General features: G+C 33.5%; 10 protein-coding genes across 10 annotated transcripts; 5 read left to right on the top strand and 5 right to left on the bottom strand.

The window, feature by feature from the left end:
- Positions 1 to 993: 993 nt before the first annotated feature.
- PGC1 (phosphatidylglycerol phospholipase) lies at positions 994 to 1,956 on the top strand (the record flags this gene model as incomplete). The annotated part of the gene is made up of 1 exon (XM_041551260.1): positions 994 to 1,956. One exon carries the CDS (start codon positions 994 to 996, stop codon positions 1,954 to 1,956), a length of 963 nt encoding a protein of 320 aa, XP_041407194.1.
- Positions 1,957 to 2,084: 128 nt separating this feature from the next.
- On the bottom strand, positions 2,085 to 4,880 carry TYW1 (putative tRNA 4-demethylwyosine synthase; the record flags this gene model as incomplete). The annotated part of the gene is made up of 1 exon (XM_041551261.1): positions 2,085 to 4,880. One exon carries the CDS (start codon positions 4,878 to 4,880, stop codon positions 2,085 to 2,087), a length of 2,796 nt encoding a protein of 931 aa, XP_041407195.1.
- Positions 4,881 to 5,387: 507 nt separating this feature from the next.
- On the bottom strand, positions 5,388 to 7,226 carry RKM1 (protein-lysine N-methyltransferase; the record flags this gene model as incomplete). Its single annotated transcript, XM_041551262.1, has 1 exon — positions 5,388 to 7,226. One exon carries the CDS (start codon positions 7,224 to 7,226, stop codon positions 5,388 to 5,390), a length of 1,839 nt encoding a protein of 612 aa, XP_041407196.1.
- Positions 7,227 to 7,532: 306 nt separating this feature from the next.
- On the top strand, positions 7,533 to 8,552 carry IPL1 (aurora kinase; the record flags this gene model as incomplete). The annotated part of the gene is made up of 1 exon (XM_041551263.1): positions 7,533 to 8,552. The coding sequence occupies one exon, from the start codon at positions 7,533 to 7,535 to the stop codon at positions 8,550 to 8,552; it is 1,020 nt and encodes a 339-aa protein (XP_041407197.1).
- Positions 8,553 to 9,022: 470 nt separating this feature from the next.
- SRP72 (signal recognition particle subunit SRP72) lies at positions 9,023 to 10,996 on the top strand (the record flags this gene model as incomplete). Its single annotated transcript, XM_041551264.1, has 1 exon — positions 9,023 to 10,996. One exon carries the CDS (start codon positions 9,023 to 9,025, stop codon positions 10,994 to 10,996), a length of 1,974 nt encoding a protein of 657 aa, XP_041407198.1.
- A 321-nt stretch (positions 10,997 to 11,317) lies between these two features.
- Positions 11,318 to 11,863, bottom strand: NIP7 (ribosome biosynthesis protein NIP7; the record flags this gene model as incomplete). The annotated part of the gene is made up of 1 exon (XM_041551265.1): positions 11,318 to 11,863. The coding sequence occupies one exon, from the start codon at positions 11,861 to 11,863 to the stop codon at positions 11,318 to 11,320; it is 546 nt and encodes a 181-aa protein (XP_041407199.1).
- A 726-nt stretch (positions 11,864 to 12,589) lies between these two features.
- Positions 12,590 to 14,191, top strand: PUS1 (pseudouridine synthase PUS1; the record flags this gene model as incomplete). Its single annotated transcript, XM_041551266.1, has 1 exon — positions 12,590 to 14,191. The coding sequence occupies one exon, from the start codon at positions 12,590 to 12,592 to the stop codon at positions 14,189 to 14,191; it is 1,602 nt and encodes a 533-aa protein (XP_041407200.1).
- Positions 14,192 to 14,409: 218 nt separating this feature from the next.
- Positions 14,410 to 15,123, bottom strand: LEA1 (U2 snRNP complex subunit LEA1; the record flags this gene model as incomplete). Its single annotated transcript, XM_041551267.1, has 1 exon — positions 14,410 to 15,123. One exon carries the CDS (start codon positions 15,121 to 15,123, stop codon positions 14,410 to 14,412), a length of 714 nt encoding a protein of 237 aa, XP_041407201.1.
- A 547-nt stretch (positions 15,124 to 15,670) lies between these two features.
- THI6 (bifunctional hydroxyethylthiazole kinase/thiamine-phosphate diphosphorylase) lies at positions 15,671 to 17,296 on the top strand (the record flags this gene model as incomplete). Its single annotated transcript, XM_041551268.1, has 1 exon — positions 15,671 to 17,296. The coding sequence occupies one exon, from the start codon at positions 15,671 to 15,673 to the stop codon at positions 17,294 to 17,296; it is 1,626 nt and encodes a 541-aa protein (XP_041407202.1).
- Positions 17,297 to 17,498: 202 nt separating this feature from the next.
- Positions 17,499 to 18,470, bottom strand: CBP3 (Cbp3p; the record flags this gene model as incomplete). The annotated part of the gene is made up of 1 exon (XM_041551269.1): positions 17,499 to 18,470. The coding sequence occupies one exon, from the start codon at positions 18,468 to 18,470 to the stop codon at positions 17,499 to 17,501; it is 972 nt and encodes a 323-aa protein (XP_041407203.1).
- Between the last annotated feature and the right edge of the window lie 452 nt (positions 18,471 to 18,922).

The raw sequence follows: 18,922 nt of genomic DNA on the forward strand, positions 1-18,922 counted from the left end.
TCTTTCCTTCTTTATTCTACCTTCCTGTCTCCCTCTCTCACCCCCACGAAATAAAATAAAAAATAAAAAATGTTTTTGACGACGAAACGACTCAACTTTCTCTCTTTCTCGCTGTGTGTCTCTTTTGTCACTAATGAGGACAAACAAACAAACAAACAAACCGATTCTTTCGCTGTGTGTGTGTGTGTGTATATTCGCATTAATGTACATAATATGGACAATTCATGTTATACTCACACATATAGACAGGGAACACACTCTTTATCTATCCATTGCAGCAACTACTAATACAATATGATGTCAATGGTATAACCGATGTATAACCGCTGATGGAGTCAATACATACGTTGAATATAGATTCCACTGTCAAAGTGCAAATGGATGGCCTGTCTGGCAATATACTATGCTATATATATATCTACACAACCCAGACACCGCATAGACACAACCACACGTGTGTGAAACGGTTAATTATACCTAAAATAGAGATAGTTGAACAATATTTTAGTAAAATTGCTCCACCAAAGATAGGAGAGAAAGAGAGATGAGCTAACACAATCCAGTAATACTCTACAATACAATAATACAATAATACAATAGAGGAACAAACCATCCTTACTTCTACCCATTCTATACATACAACTATCTGTCGGGGGATTTGGTATACAATTGCAGTCTCTTCTTTCCATGGATGCTCTGTTAATGTTTTATGATATTTGACCATTCTTGCTATACTGTAATAACTCCAATTACTAAATTATTGTCACACCTGACTGTATCTTATTCTTATCTCTCTTGAATATTATATATATATATATAAGTGATAGAAATGATATTCACTGGATGAAAGTGTACTATTTAAATTTTTGTTAGTTTTTGTCTAGACGTTTTGTTTATGATATACAGTTATAAAAGATACGAATTATTAATACACACACACATATATATTTTTTTGGATCGATAACAGATAAACACTCGAAATTTGGTAGAGATATGGTTGAAATTGTAGGTCATAGAGCATTTGCAGGGAAGTATCCTGAGAATACACTCGAGGCATTCAACAAAGCTTATGAAGCGGGCACTCCAATATTAGAAACAGATCTACAAATGACAAAAGATGGTATAGTCATAGTAAACCATGATGGAACCACCGGTAGAATGTGGAATCACGATTACGTCATTGCTGAGGAAGATTTCGAAACTTTATCAACATTACAACATAAAATCTTATCACAAGAAAAATTCATGAATATTGATGATTTATTAAATTGGGCGATTCTTCATCCAAATTGTAAATTGATGCTAGATATTAAATTTGACAATGATAAAATATTATTACATAAAGTTCATTCGGCTATGTTAAATTTAAATAATGATATCACCTATTGGCAAAAGAGAATCATTTGGGGGGTTTGGTCATTAGAATGGTATCAATATGGTGTCACGACTGCAATCTTGAAAAATTTCAATGTCATTGTAATCACGATGTCGTTAGAGGTAGCGGAAAATTTCATTAATTATTCTGCAAATTTAAATGATTCAGATTATGCTTTATTTGGGATTTCTTTATTATACGTTTCATCATGGACAAAAAAATTTAGGGATCATTTAGTACCTCTGATTAATAAATATAATATCCATGTGTTCCTTTGGACGGTCAATAAACAAATAGACATGGATTATCTTGTCGGATTGCCAATTTATGGTATAATTACAGATGATCCCGTCTCTACTACGGCATACGTTCGTTTATTACAAGAAAAAATCACTAAGAAAACACCATTTAATATTCCTCAAATGGTTACTCGTGAAGGGATCAGATTCTATTCTTTTTGCATCATTTATGATATTATCGATCAAGTATTACATTCAGGTTGGGCTCATACTCAATTATTATTTGGCTATTCGGTATCGAAAATAACTTATACAGTATTGAAAGCAATCCATTTCATGTAATTGTTTTGCATCTTTTTCTTTTGTATTCAAAATTACTACTATGTACAAATAAAAATATAAATAAATTAATACTATTTTACAATAAAAAAATAAAATAATTATCTCTGGAAATGAAGTCAGCGCAATTCTTACACTTGCATGACTGGTAATGCAGGTAGATCATCAGGATGCACTCTATTATCATCTGCCTCACCGTTCTTACTGGTTTTCTTTTCATTCCGGTATACTCTAACATTACCTGGTGCAAATCCACCATTCCCATACAGTGCCCATTCTGGTGTCTCTTGCAAATAATCCATGTAAGTGAATGGTTCACCTGTAGCTAATAATTGGAAAAATTTCTCAAAATCAATATGTGTATGCCATTTGTTCTCAATCTTGAACTTACGATGCGCAATCAACACACAATTAGAATGTGCATGTTCAGCCGCAATCTCATACTCCATACCACGTCTTTGTAACTCACCAACAAACCTCTCTACAAACGCTTTACATTCCTCAATGTATGGAATGTTTTGCATAGTTAAAGAATTAACATTATCCTTGGAAGAACCACTGAATGTAGCACCTTTCACTTCTATGAAACATGGCTCACCACGTTGAACTAAATCAGCATATGAGGAAATTTCTCCCATATTGAAACCCTTCACTAATGTCAACCTGAAAACAGTACGTTGATGTGATTGGACAGTTCGTAAAATGTCCAAACATTCCATCATTCTTTCCCAGAAATCCTTATACAATGGACGATCTACTTTTTTCAATTCTTCCTTTGTGGAAGCATCGATAGAAACATATAATTGAGTAACCCTGCCAATGGTTCTTAAGGATTCAGGGTGTTGAGCATTACACACTAAGAAACTTGTAATTTTTTTCTCATGTAATAATTCAATGAATTTGGAAATATATGGATATAAGATAGGCTCACCAACTAAAGATAGAGCACAATGTGCCACTTTGAAAGCATTAATAAACCTTTCAGCAATAACACCAGGAACACCTCTCATCTGTTTTATCATAGAATAATGAGCAGCCAATGCATTTTCAAGGATAAAATCAGGTTCATCTGTCTCCCATCTCCAATTCTTTGACACTGGGTTCGTACCATGTCTCCAACAAAAGACACATTTAGACGAACAGGCTAAAGAAGGTGTCAATTCCATACATCTACTAGAAGCAATATTAAATAAAGATTTCTTATAACAGGAACCTTTACCACGTAATTCATTTTTGGTCCACCTACAGATCTTAACACCAGAGTGAGAACCAACAATCTTATAACCTTGTTTGGTTAAATTCTTATAAGTAGGACTATCCTTTGCAATCATTTGTTTAACCTCTAAAGAATTTTTGTTTATTTTTCTAGTACCACCATTGCTATCTTTACCACCAACGTCTTCTAGATCAATATCTCTATCAGAACCTTCTTCTTCGTCATTAGATCCATCAAAACTGTCATTGTCATCATAATCGTCATCAGAATTATCAACAGTCTCATCATATTCGTATAAGATTGGTTCATTATCCTTCAATAAATCGCCTAATAAGTTTGCCCATTCAACGATTTTATCATTACCATTATATTTCATACAAACTTTACCAATTGGGAAGATTCTTCTACCACCTAGATGAGAAATCCAATAATCGACTTTAGTAGCTTGGTAACAAAATTTATCAGGCCAAGATTCAGAATCACCAAGACCTAATACAGTATAACCGACCAATTTCCTTAATGGGAACTTATCTAATCTATGATCATTAAAGTTTTCTTCTAAAGTTTGAATAAAATAATCTAATGGGCAATCGACATCATAAGATGGTACAACCATGACATAAAGGGCTTTTTCACTTGGAACATTAACAAAATATTCATCTAGATCATTGATTTCATCCAAATTTAACAATATAGGTTGTCTTTGTAAACCAGAGACTTCCCTCAGTTTTTCTTGGACAATGGAACCTGCTTTTGAGGAAGAACCTTGTAAAGAACTGTAGAAAATATAGATATCAGAATCTAGTAAGTCAATATTAGATACAGTAAATGCACTCTTAATTAAACCATCAGCATCGTTGTCGGTCTGAGTAGCTTTAACTTCAGTCATACCTTTCTTGCTAAACACTTTGACAGATTTTTTGGTAGCCTTAGCATTAGGAGATTTAAATGCCTCTGTGAAATCAACAGTCAAAGAATCCCAATTATCCTCTTTCTTTAGTTCCTCTTGAATTTCAACATTCTTTTCCTTATCATGACCCTTACCACCACAACATACTTTACCGTTTTTCTTTACATCATGACCTTTACCACCACAACATTTAGTTTCCTGTTTCTCGACGATTGGCTCCGGAGTTGGTGCAACCTCTTTTTTGTCATCATCATGACCTTTACCACCACAACAAACTTTACCATGCTTTTCAACGTCATGACCTTTTCCACCACAACATTTTGTCTTTGGTTTCTTTTTTTCAACTGGTTCAACTTTCTTTTCATTAGCATGACCTTTACCACCACAGCAAACTTCACCATGTTTCTTTACATCGTGACCTTTTCCGCCGCAACATTTAGTCTTTGGCTTCTGATCATCTTTAGAAACTATTGGCTCTTTCTTAAATTTAGGAAGTTCTGCAGTAGGAGCCTTACCACCTTTACCACAACATGGTTTACCATTTACGCCGGTACCTTTCCCGCCACAACACTCTTCTTTCTTCTCATGATTATGATTGTGTGTTTTTCCATCACCATTTTTATCTGAACATTTACATTTGTGCGGTTCCACAGGGACCTCACCCCCATTACCAAATATTTCTTTACCAAATAGAACTACGGAAGTCCATATAACAACCAGGATAGAGAGTCTACCTCCAAAATATAAATATATTGGTGACGCTAAACCTAGCGCAACATATACCTTTGATTGCAAATCCATGATGTAATGAGCAGTTATAATGAACTCAAAATTAAAAGACGTGAATATACAACCTCTCGTAAGTGACAAACTTTAACAGTTTTGACAGATATATCCTACTTGTATCGAGAATATCTGTTTTGATTAAACCTGTTTTTGATATATATATATATGTTAGAAAGGCTACTAAAAAAAAAATTGCGATGAGTATCGGCTTTTCCTCTTTTCCTCTTACTAATTCATTTATTATTTTTCTTGTTGCATTCGCTTTCCATTTGTTGCCAAACAAACTGCAGTTGCGTTATACAAAGACCGTTATCTACCTATATAGAGTTCAAGCAAGAGGATAAAGGTAAATATAGAAGGTGATTGGTTTCTTTCTAAAATGGAGTGGTATGAAGAACGTCCCAACTGTAATTTCCAAGACAATATAGTATGAACCCTCTTACGATTATGTTTATGATTCTATAAAGTTATTGAGGCGGAAATATGTAAAAAGTATCTCCCTACCGGAGTTTCATCTTAACTTTAACCTTTGACAAGGATTGTATCTGGTGCGTCACCAGACAACGAGAGTCTAGCAAAGGAGTAATGCTCAATAAAGTCATATGCAATAGACACTTCTTGTAAAGTAATCGGTTTAGTTTCTGTATTGAAAGGCTTTAAACGTCTCTCAGGGTCTTCGCCGTCGCTAAACAGTTCAATATAAAGTTCCACAGCACCTTCAGATATATCTGATTCTCCATACTTGGACTTAAAATTATTAAATTGTTCGAGAACCCATCCATATCTTTTTGGAACAGAATTGAAATGTACTTTACAAACTAACCATAGTACAAAAATTTCAAAATTAGTATCAAAATTTATATCCTTCTGTATTTCATCCTGACAGAATAAATTGGTAATTTCATCTGAAAATGATTCATCATATTTTAAAACTTTTGCAGTTGTCAACAATGAATTTTTGTATTCAGAAAACATAGTTTTCTCTATCTTTTTCAATTCTTGTAGTGATTTCTTTAAAACTTCAATCTGTCCATTCTTATATATCGCAGCACATTTTCTACGGTAATCACTAATGATATATTCAGTAGATTCATTAATATTTCTATTTTCAGTATGAACTATATTTATAGACTTTTGATGAAGTGCATTTTTGAGTGATTGTACGGCATCAAATTGAGCTCTGATGCTCTTAGGGCTCTCTGCTCCATTCCTGGCAACAAGAAATCCAAATAGTTCAATAATTGGAGCTAAGCAAGCCATGGTATCAATTTTGTTCAACAAATATAATATACCATTGGAATAATCTGAAGCAACTCTGTCTGTTTTTAGCGTAGGATTAGTTGTACCCGTAATTTTCGTTTCGAATGCAAATGTTGTATAATCTTCAATAAGTGGCAACTTTAATGTAGGTTCCTTTTCTAAGATATTAGAGATGGTGTCTAAAGGTAATTGAATTTTTAACATGACAGAATCCAGCTCATTTCCATCCAAAGTAAAACCATAACCAAATAACAATTCCTCGTTACTCTTTGCACCATAATTATTCAATAATTCAGCACCCATTTGAATATCTTGTTCCAGGTTTGTATAACAGAATGAACCTTCGGTGTCGGTCGACCATTCAACTTTCACATGATTACCATGGTTTAATAAATCAATTATAGGTAATAGCATAACACTTGATTCACTACATTTTGGGTTAATGATACGTTCGGGGAAGGCTCTAGATGTAAAAATCAGATGAGACCATAAATAGGCACCAAATGAGTACCACTGAATGTTATTACCGTCGATTGTCTCTTGAATTACATTATCATAGACTTTCTTTTTATCATAATCATCAATTGTTGTCATTAACAATTTTTCACAATCTGTGAATACATAATCTTGTGATTCAACGGTAAGTGTTTCAATAAGAGATTGCCATTCTTTAAAGATTGCTTTAAATTTATCAGCAATCGAATTACCTAAATTTGTCCCCTCAAGTAAATTTAATTCATCGAGGTTCCAAACTAATGGTGAATCTACGACAGTAGGTAACGCATTAATGTAATGTTGGAACCGATCTTGAAGCATGGCTATTTTCCTGTCTTTTGATCGCTTGTCAAATTTCAATCTTGCTAATAAACATTTCAACCAGCTAGTACCGGAATGTCCGAAGACATCAAGCGACAATTTATCTCTAATGATTAATTCATTTGGTAATTCAAACTTTACGTTCTTAGCTTTATTGAGATCATTAACATCTGCTATGCAATAGATGCCTCGACTAGGATCGAAATTAAAAGAGATACCATCGGGGATGATACAATTATGTGTTTTACCCCACTCCAAAAGGTTCTTGATCTTCAATTCAGACATGTGATATAATACAGTATGCTGGGCACCCTTCCTTATGATATCAGGTGTATAATCCTTTCAAGTGTTCGCATTGAAATTTGTCGTCATTTCTGTTTATATTTAAATAAATAAAAGAAGCGAAAACAATAAATTATGCTTTGATTCTAATCAAAACAAATGACTACATATTAGATGAGGGTCATAAAAAGGAAACGATTCCAACAGGTGTGAATGGATACTGGTTAAAACATAGAAGTGTTAATTGAATTATTTTATAAACTTTGTTAAAAGGACGAAAAAGATTACGAAATAATTAGTAAATTAAGCATGGAGGATGAGGGAACACACGTAAGGAAACCTTGGAGAATGACAAGATCACCATTACAAAATAGAAACTCGAAGACCCTAATTCCTTCACCAAGAAATAATTATAAAGGAGGACGTAATTTAACATTAGGTAGGTCTTCAAAAATACCATCTCCTAAGAGGAATAGTAATTCAATGAGTTCGGTTCAAGAAAATATTAAACAATTATCCTTGAGCGAGTTTGAAATAGGTAAAAAGTTGGGTAAAGGGAAATTTGGTAAAGTTTATTGTGTTCGTCATAAGAAGACAGGATTTATTTGCGCTTTAAAGGCTATGGATAAATCTGAAATTGTTCAATATAATTTGCAAAAGCAGTTTCGTAGAGAAGTCGAGATACAAACTAATTTAAATCATCAAAATTTAACAAAGCTTTATGGTTATTTTTATGATGAGAAAAGGGTTTATTTATTAATGGAATATCTTGTGAATGGGGAACTCTATAAATTGTTGCAAAATAATGGTCCAGTCTCCGAAATATTGGCAAGCTATTATGTCTACCAGATAGCAGATGGTTTATCGTACATGCATCAAAAACATATTATACATAGAGATATTAAACCAGAGAATATACTAATAGGATTCAATAATGTTGTGAAACTTACAGATTTTGGATGGAGTATAATAAGCCCCAAGGGTTTGAAAAGGAAAACACTTTGTGGTACGATAGACTATTTGTCGCCAGAGATCATTACCTCTAGAGAGTATGATGATACAGTTGATGTATGGGCTTTGGGTATTCTGATATACGAATTGATTATGGGAGCACCTCCCTTTGAAGAAGAGAGCAAAGAAATGACTTACAAACGTATTGTCAGAGGAAATGTAGTATTCCCGGATGATAAACCAGTCTCTGAACAAGCTAAGAATTTAATAAGAAGAATATTAGTACAGGATCCTAAGAAAAGATTATCATTAAGAGCCATTAAGGAGCATTCGTGGATACAGAAGAACAGGTCATTATGGGAATCTTTGCCAAACTAAATTCAGTACAAGGGAATATAGAAATTTGTTCATGAAACTTGTCGATCAGCCAAGATAACATGCAACTCACCGATATATATTCATCGCAAGAACAGCATCAGCTATACACGCATATTATTAAATGTGATCTAAATCAAATATACATAAATAGGAATAGCTAGCTAATTTAAGCCATCTAGTCCCTCTATTCGTACTTAACGATTTTGCTCTCTACCCAACCGGCTTTGTCTGTATCCATTTTTTTTTCGTTCTTTCGCTGAGTGTGTCCTCTAGTTTCACTTCAGACAATCTTTTTAGCAGAATATTCCATCGTTCACATCGAGGTAGATGTTTACAGATAAATCTTAAGGAATATATCTGCCATTGCATATAGCGGTACATATCCATATATTATATATCCAAAACTATTGTGCTTGGTCCATTTTTGAATCTCCAAACCAGAGTAGAAACATACCTCAATATACTGAAAGATGGCTGCTGGTTCATTGACAGACTTATTGTCTCAATTGAACGTTCAATCCACACATAATGAACATTCCCAAGTTGAAGAAACCAGTATTCAATTATTAGAAAATGGTTGCACAAACCCTGGGACAGCATTGAAATATTGTTTGATTGCTTTGATTCAACAGGATAAGTATAACAAAGCCCTGTCTATATTGAATACATATGGTGCTATCGATACAAAATATGGGAACCAATTAAATATGGAAAAGTTATACATTTTTTATAAGTTAAACAACGTTAAGAAGTTTGAACAATTGTATTCTACCATTATTACTGATGATATTGATGTTTTATTCTCTAAACCTGAGAGTCAACTTGAAAAATTGAGAGGCTTTTTACATGTCAGAGCTCAATTCTGTTACAAAAATGGTAAAAATGAAGAATCATATCGTATTTACAACTACCTAGCTTCCAATAACTCTACGGAAATCGATAATAACACAGAACTTGCGTGTAATGAAAGGGTTCCATTAACTGTAGAACCAAACATGATGATCAATTATCCTCTGATTAATGAATTATCTGAAGAATCGTATGATATGTTATTCAATGAATCCATTGTATTAGCTGCTCAGGATAAATATAAGGAATCTTTGGGATTATTAGAAAAATCATATAATATGGCAAAAGCTAGTGACTACCAAGACGATATTAATACCATTGAGCTCCAATTAGCTTATATCCATCAATTACTTGGCAACACAGCTGATAGTAAAGAATATTTGAATAATCTATTAATAAGATTGGAAGCAGGTTCCCAAATGCATATCCTTGCTAAAAACAATTTGGTTGCATTCCAGGATTTCTCTAAATATAAGGATAATATTAATTTGTTACTAAGAGATTTAAATATTGAAAAACAGAATAGCTTAAACATACAAACATTTACCCATGACCAATGGACAAAATTGAATTCAAATGCGATGTTCTTAAAATTATTTAATAATGTTACAGTGCAATCTCATTCCAGCCGTCTATCTCGTACATTGCATAATTACACCAAGATAGTGGATAACATAAACTTGGAGCCTTACCAAACACAATCCAAAAAATTGTATCATTTTGCTGTCAAGGCAGTCAAGAGCTCTACGGCGGGTAGTACCAACGGTGTAGTTTTATTGGCTATACAACTGCTTATCGTAGAAAACGAATGGGACAATGCAATCAGATTGGGTGAACTGTTCTTCAACAAATCTATAACCTCTGCCAATACCTTAACCGATGATCTTATTACTATTGTTTATGTGTTGTTTGAATTATACAATCATGTTGGTAGAGTTCATTCAAAGTCTATGTTATTAAAGAAGACGAGTGAATTGTTTAATGCTAAAGATTTCTCGAAGGTTACCAAATTCTCCATCAATAAATTAAATTTCTGGAAACATATTGCATTCCAATATCTGACTCTAAGTAAATCTTCCGACGCCAAGAAGATCTTTAGACAATTAATGAATGTAACATATTTTAAAGAACATCTAGTGGATGAAAATATTCTACAAATATTGAATGAAAACAGTCAAGATTTGTTTGATTTTGCTACTGTTTCGGACCTAGTAGCTTCTGTTGATGTTTCTTCATTAATATCATCCGGTATTGCTCCTTTAGGAAGTAATTCTAATAAATCTCAATCTATTGCTGCTACTTCAATAAATAGAGTGATGAAGAAGAAATTAAATGCAAAGAAACAAAAGAAAAAACAAGCTAAATTACAAAAATTCTTAGCTACTCACGATGTTACTAATAAGACCGTTGACTCTGAAAGATGGTTACCTTTGAAGGATAGATCTACGTATAGACCAAAGAAGAAGCAATTAGCTAAACAAACTCAAGGTGGTGCAATGAATAAACAAACTGAACAAGCTTTGGATATATCCAAGAAACAAAAAAAGAATACCAATGGTGGTTCAAAGAAGAAAGTTAAGAAGGGTCGCAAATAAATATAATTAGTTATATATTAAAAGAAGGAGAAATATATTGTAATGTGTTATATATATTTAAATTAATCTTTGTATTATACGAAATAAATGATAAAAAATCAAGCAAGTTAATAAGGAATTTATATATAAATAATCTTTTAAGGGGAAAAAGAAATATTATGAAATAAAAATTTTAATGTACAGAATATCTATTATCATTTGGATATACAGATGATTTGTGAATCCGGAAACTATATATCTATAATATATTTATTGATGGATGCGATGACTATTACGGTTAGAAAAACAAACAGACACAAATATTGGTTTGGATAATAGTATCTAAGTGAATAAAGTGTCTTCATCTCTTAGATACTCACCGATATCGGCCTGTCTGAATGCTACAATAGCAGTAGGTGGCAAATTTCTTGCTTCTGATGTACTCCTAGCACTGACACCAAATCCAAGTGGAGCGTCATGCATAGAGAATACAATGACACCTGCATGTTCTGGGATATCATCAGACATCTTACCAACATGTGCCTTTAAGACATGATTACCGTAAAGAAATGGCATTTCACCGTTTTGTTTAATCCAAATCTTATACTTAGCATGTTGAGCTAGAATAGATAAAGCTGTAATATGTAATCTAAACTTCCCTGTCTTTGTAAATTTACCTAAACATATACCAACAGACATAAGGTTTGGTCTGGCAACACTGGTGGCCAACTTAGCAACGCTATCTGGTACGTAATACACTCTATCCTTTTGCAATCTAAATACATGTGGGTTTTCTTTATTGTCAACTAGGTAGGAAATATTTCTACCAATGTATGCGGCAAGTTTCTCAAATACAACTCTAGTTTCTTCTTCTGTCAGTTGTCTCATTATTATAATTTATTATTATTTGTATGTGTAGTAGTTTCCTGTTCACAGTGTTTTTATTTGTAAATAACAGTATTTCGAAATAAAGAGGATGATCAGCAACAAATCAGTTTCATTTATATCTTGTCCTTCCAATGTGTAACCTCATCTCATCGAGCTTAATTTCCATCTCATTATTTTTGGGTTTAGAATTTTTCACTTTTCCTTCCGCTAACAAATTTTCAATTCATCGTGAAAATTTGTCAGTTCGTGCACCGTGATTTCACAGTCGGTTTCATTACCATAATCCTCAATACCTGGGATAAACAAAGCAAAAAGAGAAACCGTTTTTTATCCTCATCGCAGAGCGACTGAAATATCTCAAAAATTTTCAGCTCATCGCTTCTTTTCTTTGTATTGAATAAGAAAAGAAAAGAAACCAGTATCGAGAAAGTCAACTGTTGGGTTTCTTTTACAGTAATTTGGAGAAGTTTTTTTTTATTGAAGTAGAAGCTTCAATTATTATAGATTACAGTTCTGTTTTAGGTATTGGGTGCAGTCGTTTTTTTTTCTATTCAATCATCTAAAAAGATTTCGTTTATTAAATTTTATCACTACTTAGGTAGATTCTCGAAATTAAAACAATTAACTTGCAACAGTGCATACTTCGATCGATTTACATTATCGCATCCTTTATTATCGTTCAAAAATATTTTTTTAAAATCAGCCACAAATAACAGTATAAAGAAGATGTCTGAAGAAAACTTAAGACCAACATACGATGACCAACCATCTGAAGACGCTTACAAGAGAGGCCCTCAATACAAGATGACTCAGGCTCGTAAAGAAGATATCGAAGGTAATGACAAAGAAAAAGAGAGTGACGAACCAGAAAAGAAGAAACAACGTGTTGGAAGACCACCTGAGCTAGATGCCAATGGTAATCCAATTCCTAAGGAACCAAGAAAACCAAAACGTAAAGTTGCTGTCATGGTCGGATATTGTGGTGCAGGATACCACGGTATGCAATATAATCCTCCACATCCAACTATCGAAGATGCTTTATTCAAAGCATTTGTTGAAGCCGGTGCAATTTCAAAGGATAATTCAACTGATTTAAAGAAAAATGGGTTTATGAGAGCCGCTAGAACTGATAAAGGTGTTCATGCTGGTGGTAACTTGATCTCTTTGAAGATGATTATCGAAGATCCAGATATTAAAGAAAAAATTAACAAAGCATTACCAGAAGGTATTAGAGTATGGGATATCACTAGAGTTAACAAGGCCTTTGATTGCAGAAAGATGTGTGGTTCTCGTTGGTACGAATACTTGCTTCCAACTTATTCTTTAATTGGACCAAAACCAAATTCTATTTTATACAATGATATTGAGGAAAGTAGATTAGAATTGCCTGGTATTCTAGATGATGATGCTGAATCCATCGAATTTTGGAAAAATTTGAAGAAAGAAGTTAATGAAAAATTCACTGAAGAACAGATCGAACAAATTCAAAACTATACGCCACCACCAAAGGATGAATTCCTAGAATCAGAAGCTACCTACCAAATGGTTAAAAAATATAAAGCTTTAGAATATGCTCATCGTAGAAAATATAGAATCTCTGCTGAAAAGTTAGAAAAATTCCGTTCTGCTATGAAACAATACATCGGTGCTCATAATTTCCATAACTTCACATTAGGTAAAGATTTCAAAGATGCAAGTGCAATTAGATTCATGAAAAAAATTAAGGTCTCTGACCCATTTGTAATTGGTGATGCGAAGACTGAATGGGTATCTATTAAGATACATGGACAATCCTTCATGCTACATCAAATCCGTAAGATGATTTCAATGGCTGCTTTGATTGCTCGTTGTGGTACTCCTGTAGAGCGTATAAGTCAAGCATATGGTCCACAAAAGATTAATATTCCAAAGGCCCCTGCTCTTGGTCTTTTGTTAGAAGCACCAGTATTTGAGACGTACAATGATAGATTGGAAAAATTCGGTTATACTCCAATCGATTTCTCTAAATATCAAGAAGAAATTGATGCATTCAAGATGAAGCACATTTATGATAAAATTTACAAAGAAGAAGTTGATGAAAATGTTTTCAACGCTTTCTTTGCTTATATTGATAGTTTCAACAAGGTCACTGGAGCTCAAGGTGAAGAAAGCGAAGATAAAAAGGGTAAGAATGTTCAAAAGAGTATATTTGAGTTTTTAACAGCCAGAGGTATTCCTGACCTTGAAACAAATGAAAAGACCAATAAAGTAGATGGTAAAATTGTTGATAAATCAGAAGATAAAGAAAAGATTGAATCTACCCATACCACTGTAGATGCTCAAAATTAAACGTCTGGCGCTCGAATAAAGAAATAAATAAATTTACGTATGTATTGTAAAATATATATGTAATAATAACTTGTATATTATTATTATTTAATAGGTATGTTCTTTTTGTACTACTATTACAACTTTTGAATTGTTTATGCTGAATAATTGAAGATGTGATGTTGTTTTTTCCTTATTATGGATGTGTGAGTATGCAAATATTTGACTGCTGGTTGAACCTAGATCCCTCCAGCTAATTGTTTTTCAATTTTAATGATTTCATCCAAAGATACAGCTTCAGCTAATTGTTTCTTCAATTCTAGTTTTCTTTCATCGGTCATCTTATTAACTACAAAGTTCATCATTTCAGTAGATTTATCATGAGATTTTTTAGATTTAACTACTTTTGTGTTTTTATCATTCTTTATTATTAGAACAGGCTTCTTTTTTAAGTTTGTCCTTTCTAGGTCTGAAATTTTTGTAAAATCAAGGTTACGTAGATTGGGTAATATAGTTAAAACATAGGTCCTATAACCTTCCAAATGGCATATCTGATTCCCAAGGAGGGATATAGTATTAAGTGATTTTGGAGCACTCTGTAGTCCATTTAATTCGCTTAATTCTTTAATGTCATTACTGGCCAGTACTAAATTTTTCAAGTCTTTCGGAAGTCTCTTACCATTGATTGTTCCATTTATTCGATTTCGTCCCAATAATAACGTATGTATATCGGTTCTATCATGAAGATCTGGGAAATCTATTAGACTATTATTTGTAAGATCTAGTATATGTGTTGGTCTGGTCAATAAGGCCATACACGATGGCATCACAACAGAATCATTCTCTAAATCAAGATCTCGTAAGATAGTACATTTGTCCACGTTCTGCTTCTTATGAAAAAAATCAACATAATAACTTGGTGCATCCAGTATCACAGTTGGTGTGAACTTCATTTCTTTATTCTTGGTTATATATTAGCAATCTGTTAAAAAAAATGGCAGTATTGGTTCGTAAAAGTACAACCACTTATCCATAAAATATGAATTCACTACTTCTGAATCTAAAATATATTGTATAGAACGCTATCTTGAGATGATTATGAATGTCAGTATCCCCTCTACGTATTCGTCCTAAACTGCAATACCCTTCACTGGAAGAAGTTCAAACTATTGCATTGTTCCTTTAAAAATCGAAAATATTCAAATTCGCAGCTTCTACCGGAATATGAAAAATTTAGTTAAACATCGCGAAGTTGTATGCATTTAAAGAGGAAACACTGTAGGTGAAAGAGGCAATGAGGTGATTACTGTCTTCTTAGAATTGTTTAAATTCTTGTTTCTCGAATATGTTTATAAGAGTTACGAAATGGATAAAGTCTACTATTTTTTCCTTTTCCCATATGAATAGTTTTATCTAGTGTTATGTGTTTAAGATATACTTCTATTAAAGGTTTAAAAAGCTTCTGCACTTGACATATTTACATAGAGATAGGAACATATAATGGTATTTGCTAAGGAAGACGTCGATTATTCTTTGTATCTCGTTACTGACTCTGGTATGTTGCCAGAGGGCACAACATTATGTTCTCAGATTGAAGCTGGTTTACAGAATGGTGTAACTTTGGTACAAATCCGTGAAAAGGAAACTGATACTAAGCTTTTCATTGAGGAGGCTTTGGAAGTCAAAAAACTGTGCACTAAATATAACGTTCCATTGATTATTAATGATAGAATTGATGTCGCAATGGCAATCAAGGCTGATGGTGTGCATGTCGGGCAAGATGATATGCCAATTCCAATGGTCAGAAATCTTGTTGGACCAGACATGATTATCGGCTGGAGTGTTGGGAAAGTTTCCGAGGTTGAGCAATTGGCTAAATGGGGTCCGCAATTGGTCGATTATATCGGTATTGGTACTTTATTTCCAACACAGACTAAAAAAAATGCCAAGAAAATACCAATGGGCCCACAGGGTGCTATTGAAGTTCTAAATGCTTTGGAATCAAATAATGCTACTTGGTGTAAAACAGTAGGAATTGGTGGTTTACATCCAGATAATATTCAAAGAGTTCTATATCAATGTACCTCTACCAATGGTAAGAGATCATTAGATGGTATATCTTTGGTTAGTGATATCATGGCTTCTACTGATGCAGCTGGGTCAACTAAAATATTACGTGCTTTAATTGATGACGGCAAATTCAAGTTTGGAAACGATTTGAAAATAGGAAGTTATATTACACCGGATGTTCAAGCGATCCATAGCGTTCTTGAACAAGTATCCCACAATAGACCATTGATCCAACATATCACTAATAAAGTTCATCAAAATTTTGGTGCCAATGTGACTTTGGCTCTTGGGTCATCTCCCATAATGTCCGAAATTGAATCTGAGGTTGGTGAATTATCCCGTATTCCAAATGCGACCCTTCTGCTAAACACTGGTTCAATTGCTCCAGTAGAAATGGTAAGAGCTGCTATACATGCTTATAATGAAGCACAACGACCAATAGTGTTCGATCCTGTCGGATACTCTGCCACAACAACAAGAAAGAGTTTAAACGATTCCTTGCTGTCGTATGGGCAATTCACCTGCATTAAAGGGAATTCAGGTGAAATTTTAGGTCTTTCAGGATTGAATAATGGTAATATGAAGGGTGTCGATGCCGACACAAGTCATAATGATTCTAATTTATTGGCAAAGGCTACTAGGATTGTTGCTTTTAGATTTAAAACTATTGCAGTTTGTACTGGTGAAGTGGACTATATCTGTGACGGTACATTTGGTGGAGAATTTCTTGTATCACAAGGTACCCAAGGTGCCTCTGTAGACTCTTTGACTGTATATACTGTTCAAAATGGTAATATTCCAATTATGGGTGATATTACTGCAAGTGGATGCTCTTTGGGTTCTACAATTGCAAGTTTGGTTGGTGGCTTAAGCCCAGAAGGTTCAGTTTTTGATGCAATCGTATCTGCTATTTTATTGTATAAATCAGCTGGTAAAAACGCCTCTCTCGTCTGTGAAGGAAGTGGTTCTTTCCATGTTAAATTAATTGATAATTTATATCAATTGTTCCATGAAAATGAACCATCCAAATGGAGTGCTACATTACAAAAAGTGTAATAGTTAGGCTACAAAAGATCTTGTATATTGATATTTACATTGCGAGCTTAGAATAAATAAGTAAAGTGTATGTATATATATATGTAATATGAACTGGATGTTAGTAACGAAATTAAAAAGAAAACCACTCCTTAGATCGTTTGGTAAACTTCTTGAGATAGTTCCATATAAATGAGTTTGGGTTGTGAAAAATAAAAAGAGCTCAGTTGTCGTAGGATAGGTTACTTCTATCACTTGGTAATAATAGCCCACTTTTGTCCAGTTCTTCATATTTCTTTATAATTTTCTCTTTCATTTCTTTTTCTTCAGCAACTGTTAATTTGTTGATCTTTTCCGTAGCTGGAACAAACTTAAATTTACCTAATGCAAACTCTCTGTCAGACATTCTACTCATTACATATAATTGAGAACGAATATATTTTACGACAGCTTCTAAGTGAGTATAATCGATATTTTTTCTACCACCAAACAAATTTCTCCATACAGCAGTTGCTAATGTAGTATCATCAGTATAAAAGCCTACATCGTACGCAAACACAGCACCTTTTAATTGAGAGTTAAAATCTTTAGAATATTGATCCACAATTCTACCTGAAACAATTTTCATTTCATCAAATAATCTCATTTCTATATCGTTGAAAGTTTTATCTACAAGTTTTTGTTGGTAATTTCTGCCGTATTTGAATGGCATTGCTCTCATTCTAACAAATAGCATCCATTCATGTAAGGCAGTGATTTGAAACCATTGAGAAAATGTTCTTGGTAGTTTTAATTCTTCATAGAAGAATTTTGCAGAATCGGAAAGTGATTCATTTTCATATTGTAAACCTTGTTCTTTACAGATAGAATAATAGTATGATCCAGATACTGGGCCTGCTCTAATTTTATCCATATCCAACCCAAATGTCTTAATGACGTATTCACCTAGAGCTTCTTTCCACTTAGGAAGTTTATATTCTGTCGTGGTTGAATTTTTACCTCTCACTATTGGTGCACCTTTTGTATTAAACTGCATTTCATTACCATTGTTATCTTTACCTTGTTCTAATGGAGAAGGATTGCCAGTAGTAGAGTAGTATGCAAATGGTTGAACACTGGTGCTTTTAAAAGTGTTTATTCCAGATACCCTCGCGATACTACGGGAACCCGGATTACGAATCACGGACTTTAGCATTTTATATCTAGCTTGATTTTTCTTAATCTTACGTTATGCTCCTTAAAAAGTAATCGTAATAGATCTCGATATAGGAGAGTTGTTTAATATTTATATTAATGTTTCACAGTTCTTAGTGAAATAAAGCAATCACAAATAAGGTTTATTTGATAGCCTTATGTTATGTTTATACCGTTCCTTATAAGTTCCATATATGTTATCCAACAAACTCCCACGCCCTTTGATTCTTTCTTATTCCACCCCTCACTCTTTCTTTCTCTCTGTCGAAATTTTCACTTCTGCTGGAGTTTTTGCTCAAGTAAGGCGCGACGCCCATAATTGAGACAATTCCATTTGAGGAAGGGGGAGGCCCACCCATGCTCATTTTCTACAAAAGAAGAGCATCGAGAAATAAAAGATAATTATCTGTTGATAATTGTTAACGTTGGAGTCACTCATATGAATTTGAATCC

This window comes from Maudiozyma barnettii, assembly GCF_903064755.1.
Source record: "Maudiozyma barnettii strain CLIB 1767 genome assembly, contig: KABA2_06, whole genome shotgun sequence".
Taxonomy (NCBI): domain Eukaryota; kingdom Fungi; phylum Ascomycota; class Saccharomycetes; order Saccharomycetales; family Saccharomycetaceae; genus Maudiozyma; species Maudiozyma barnettii.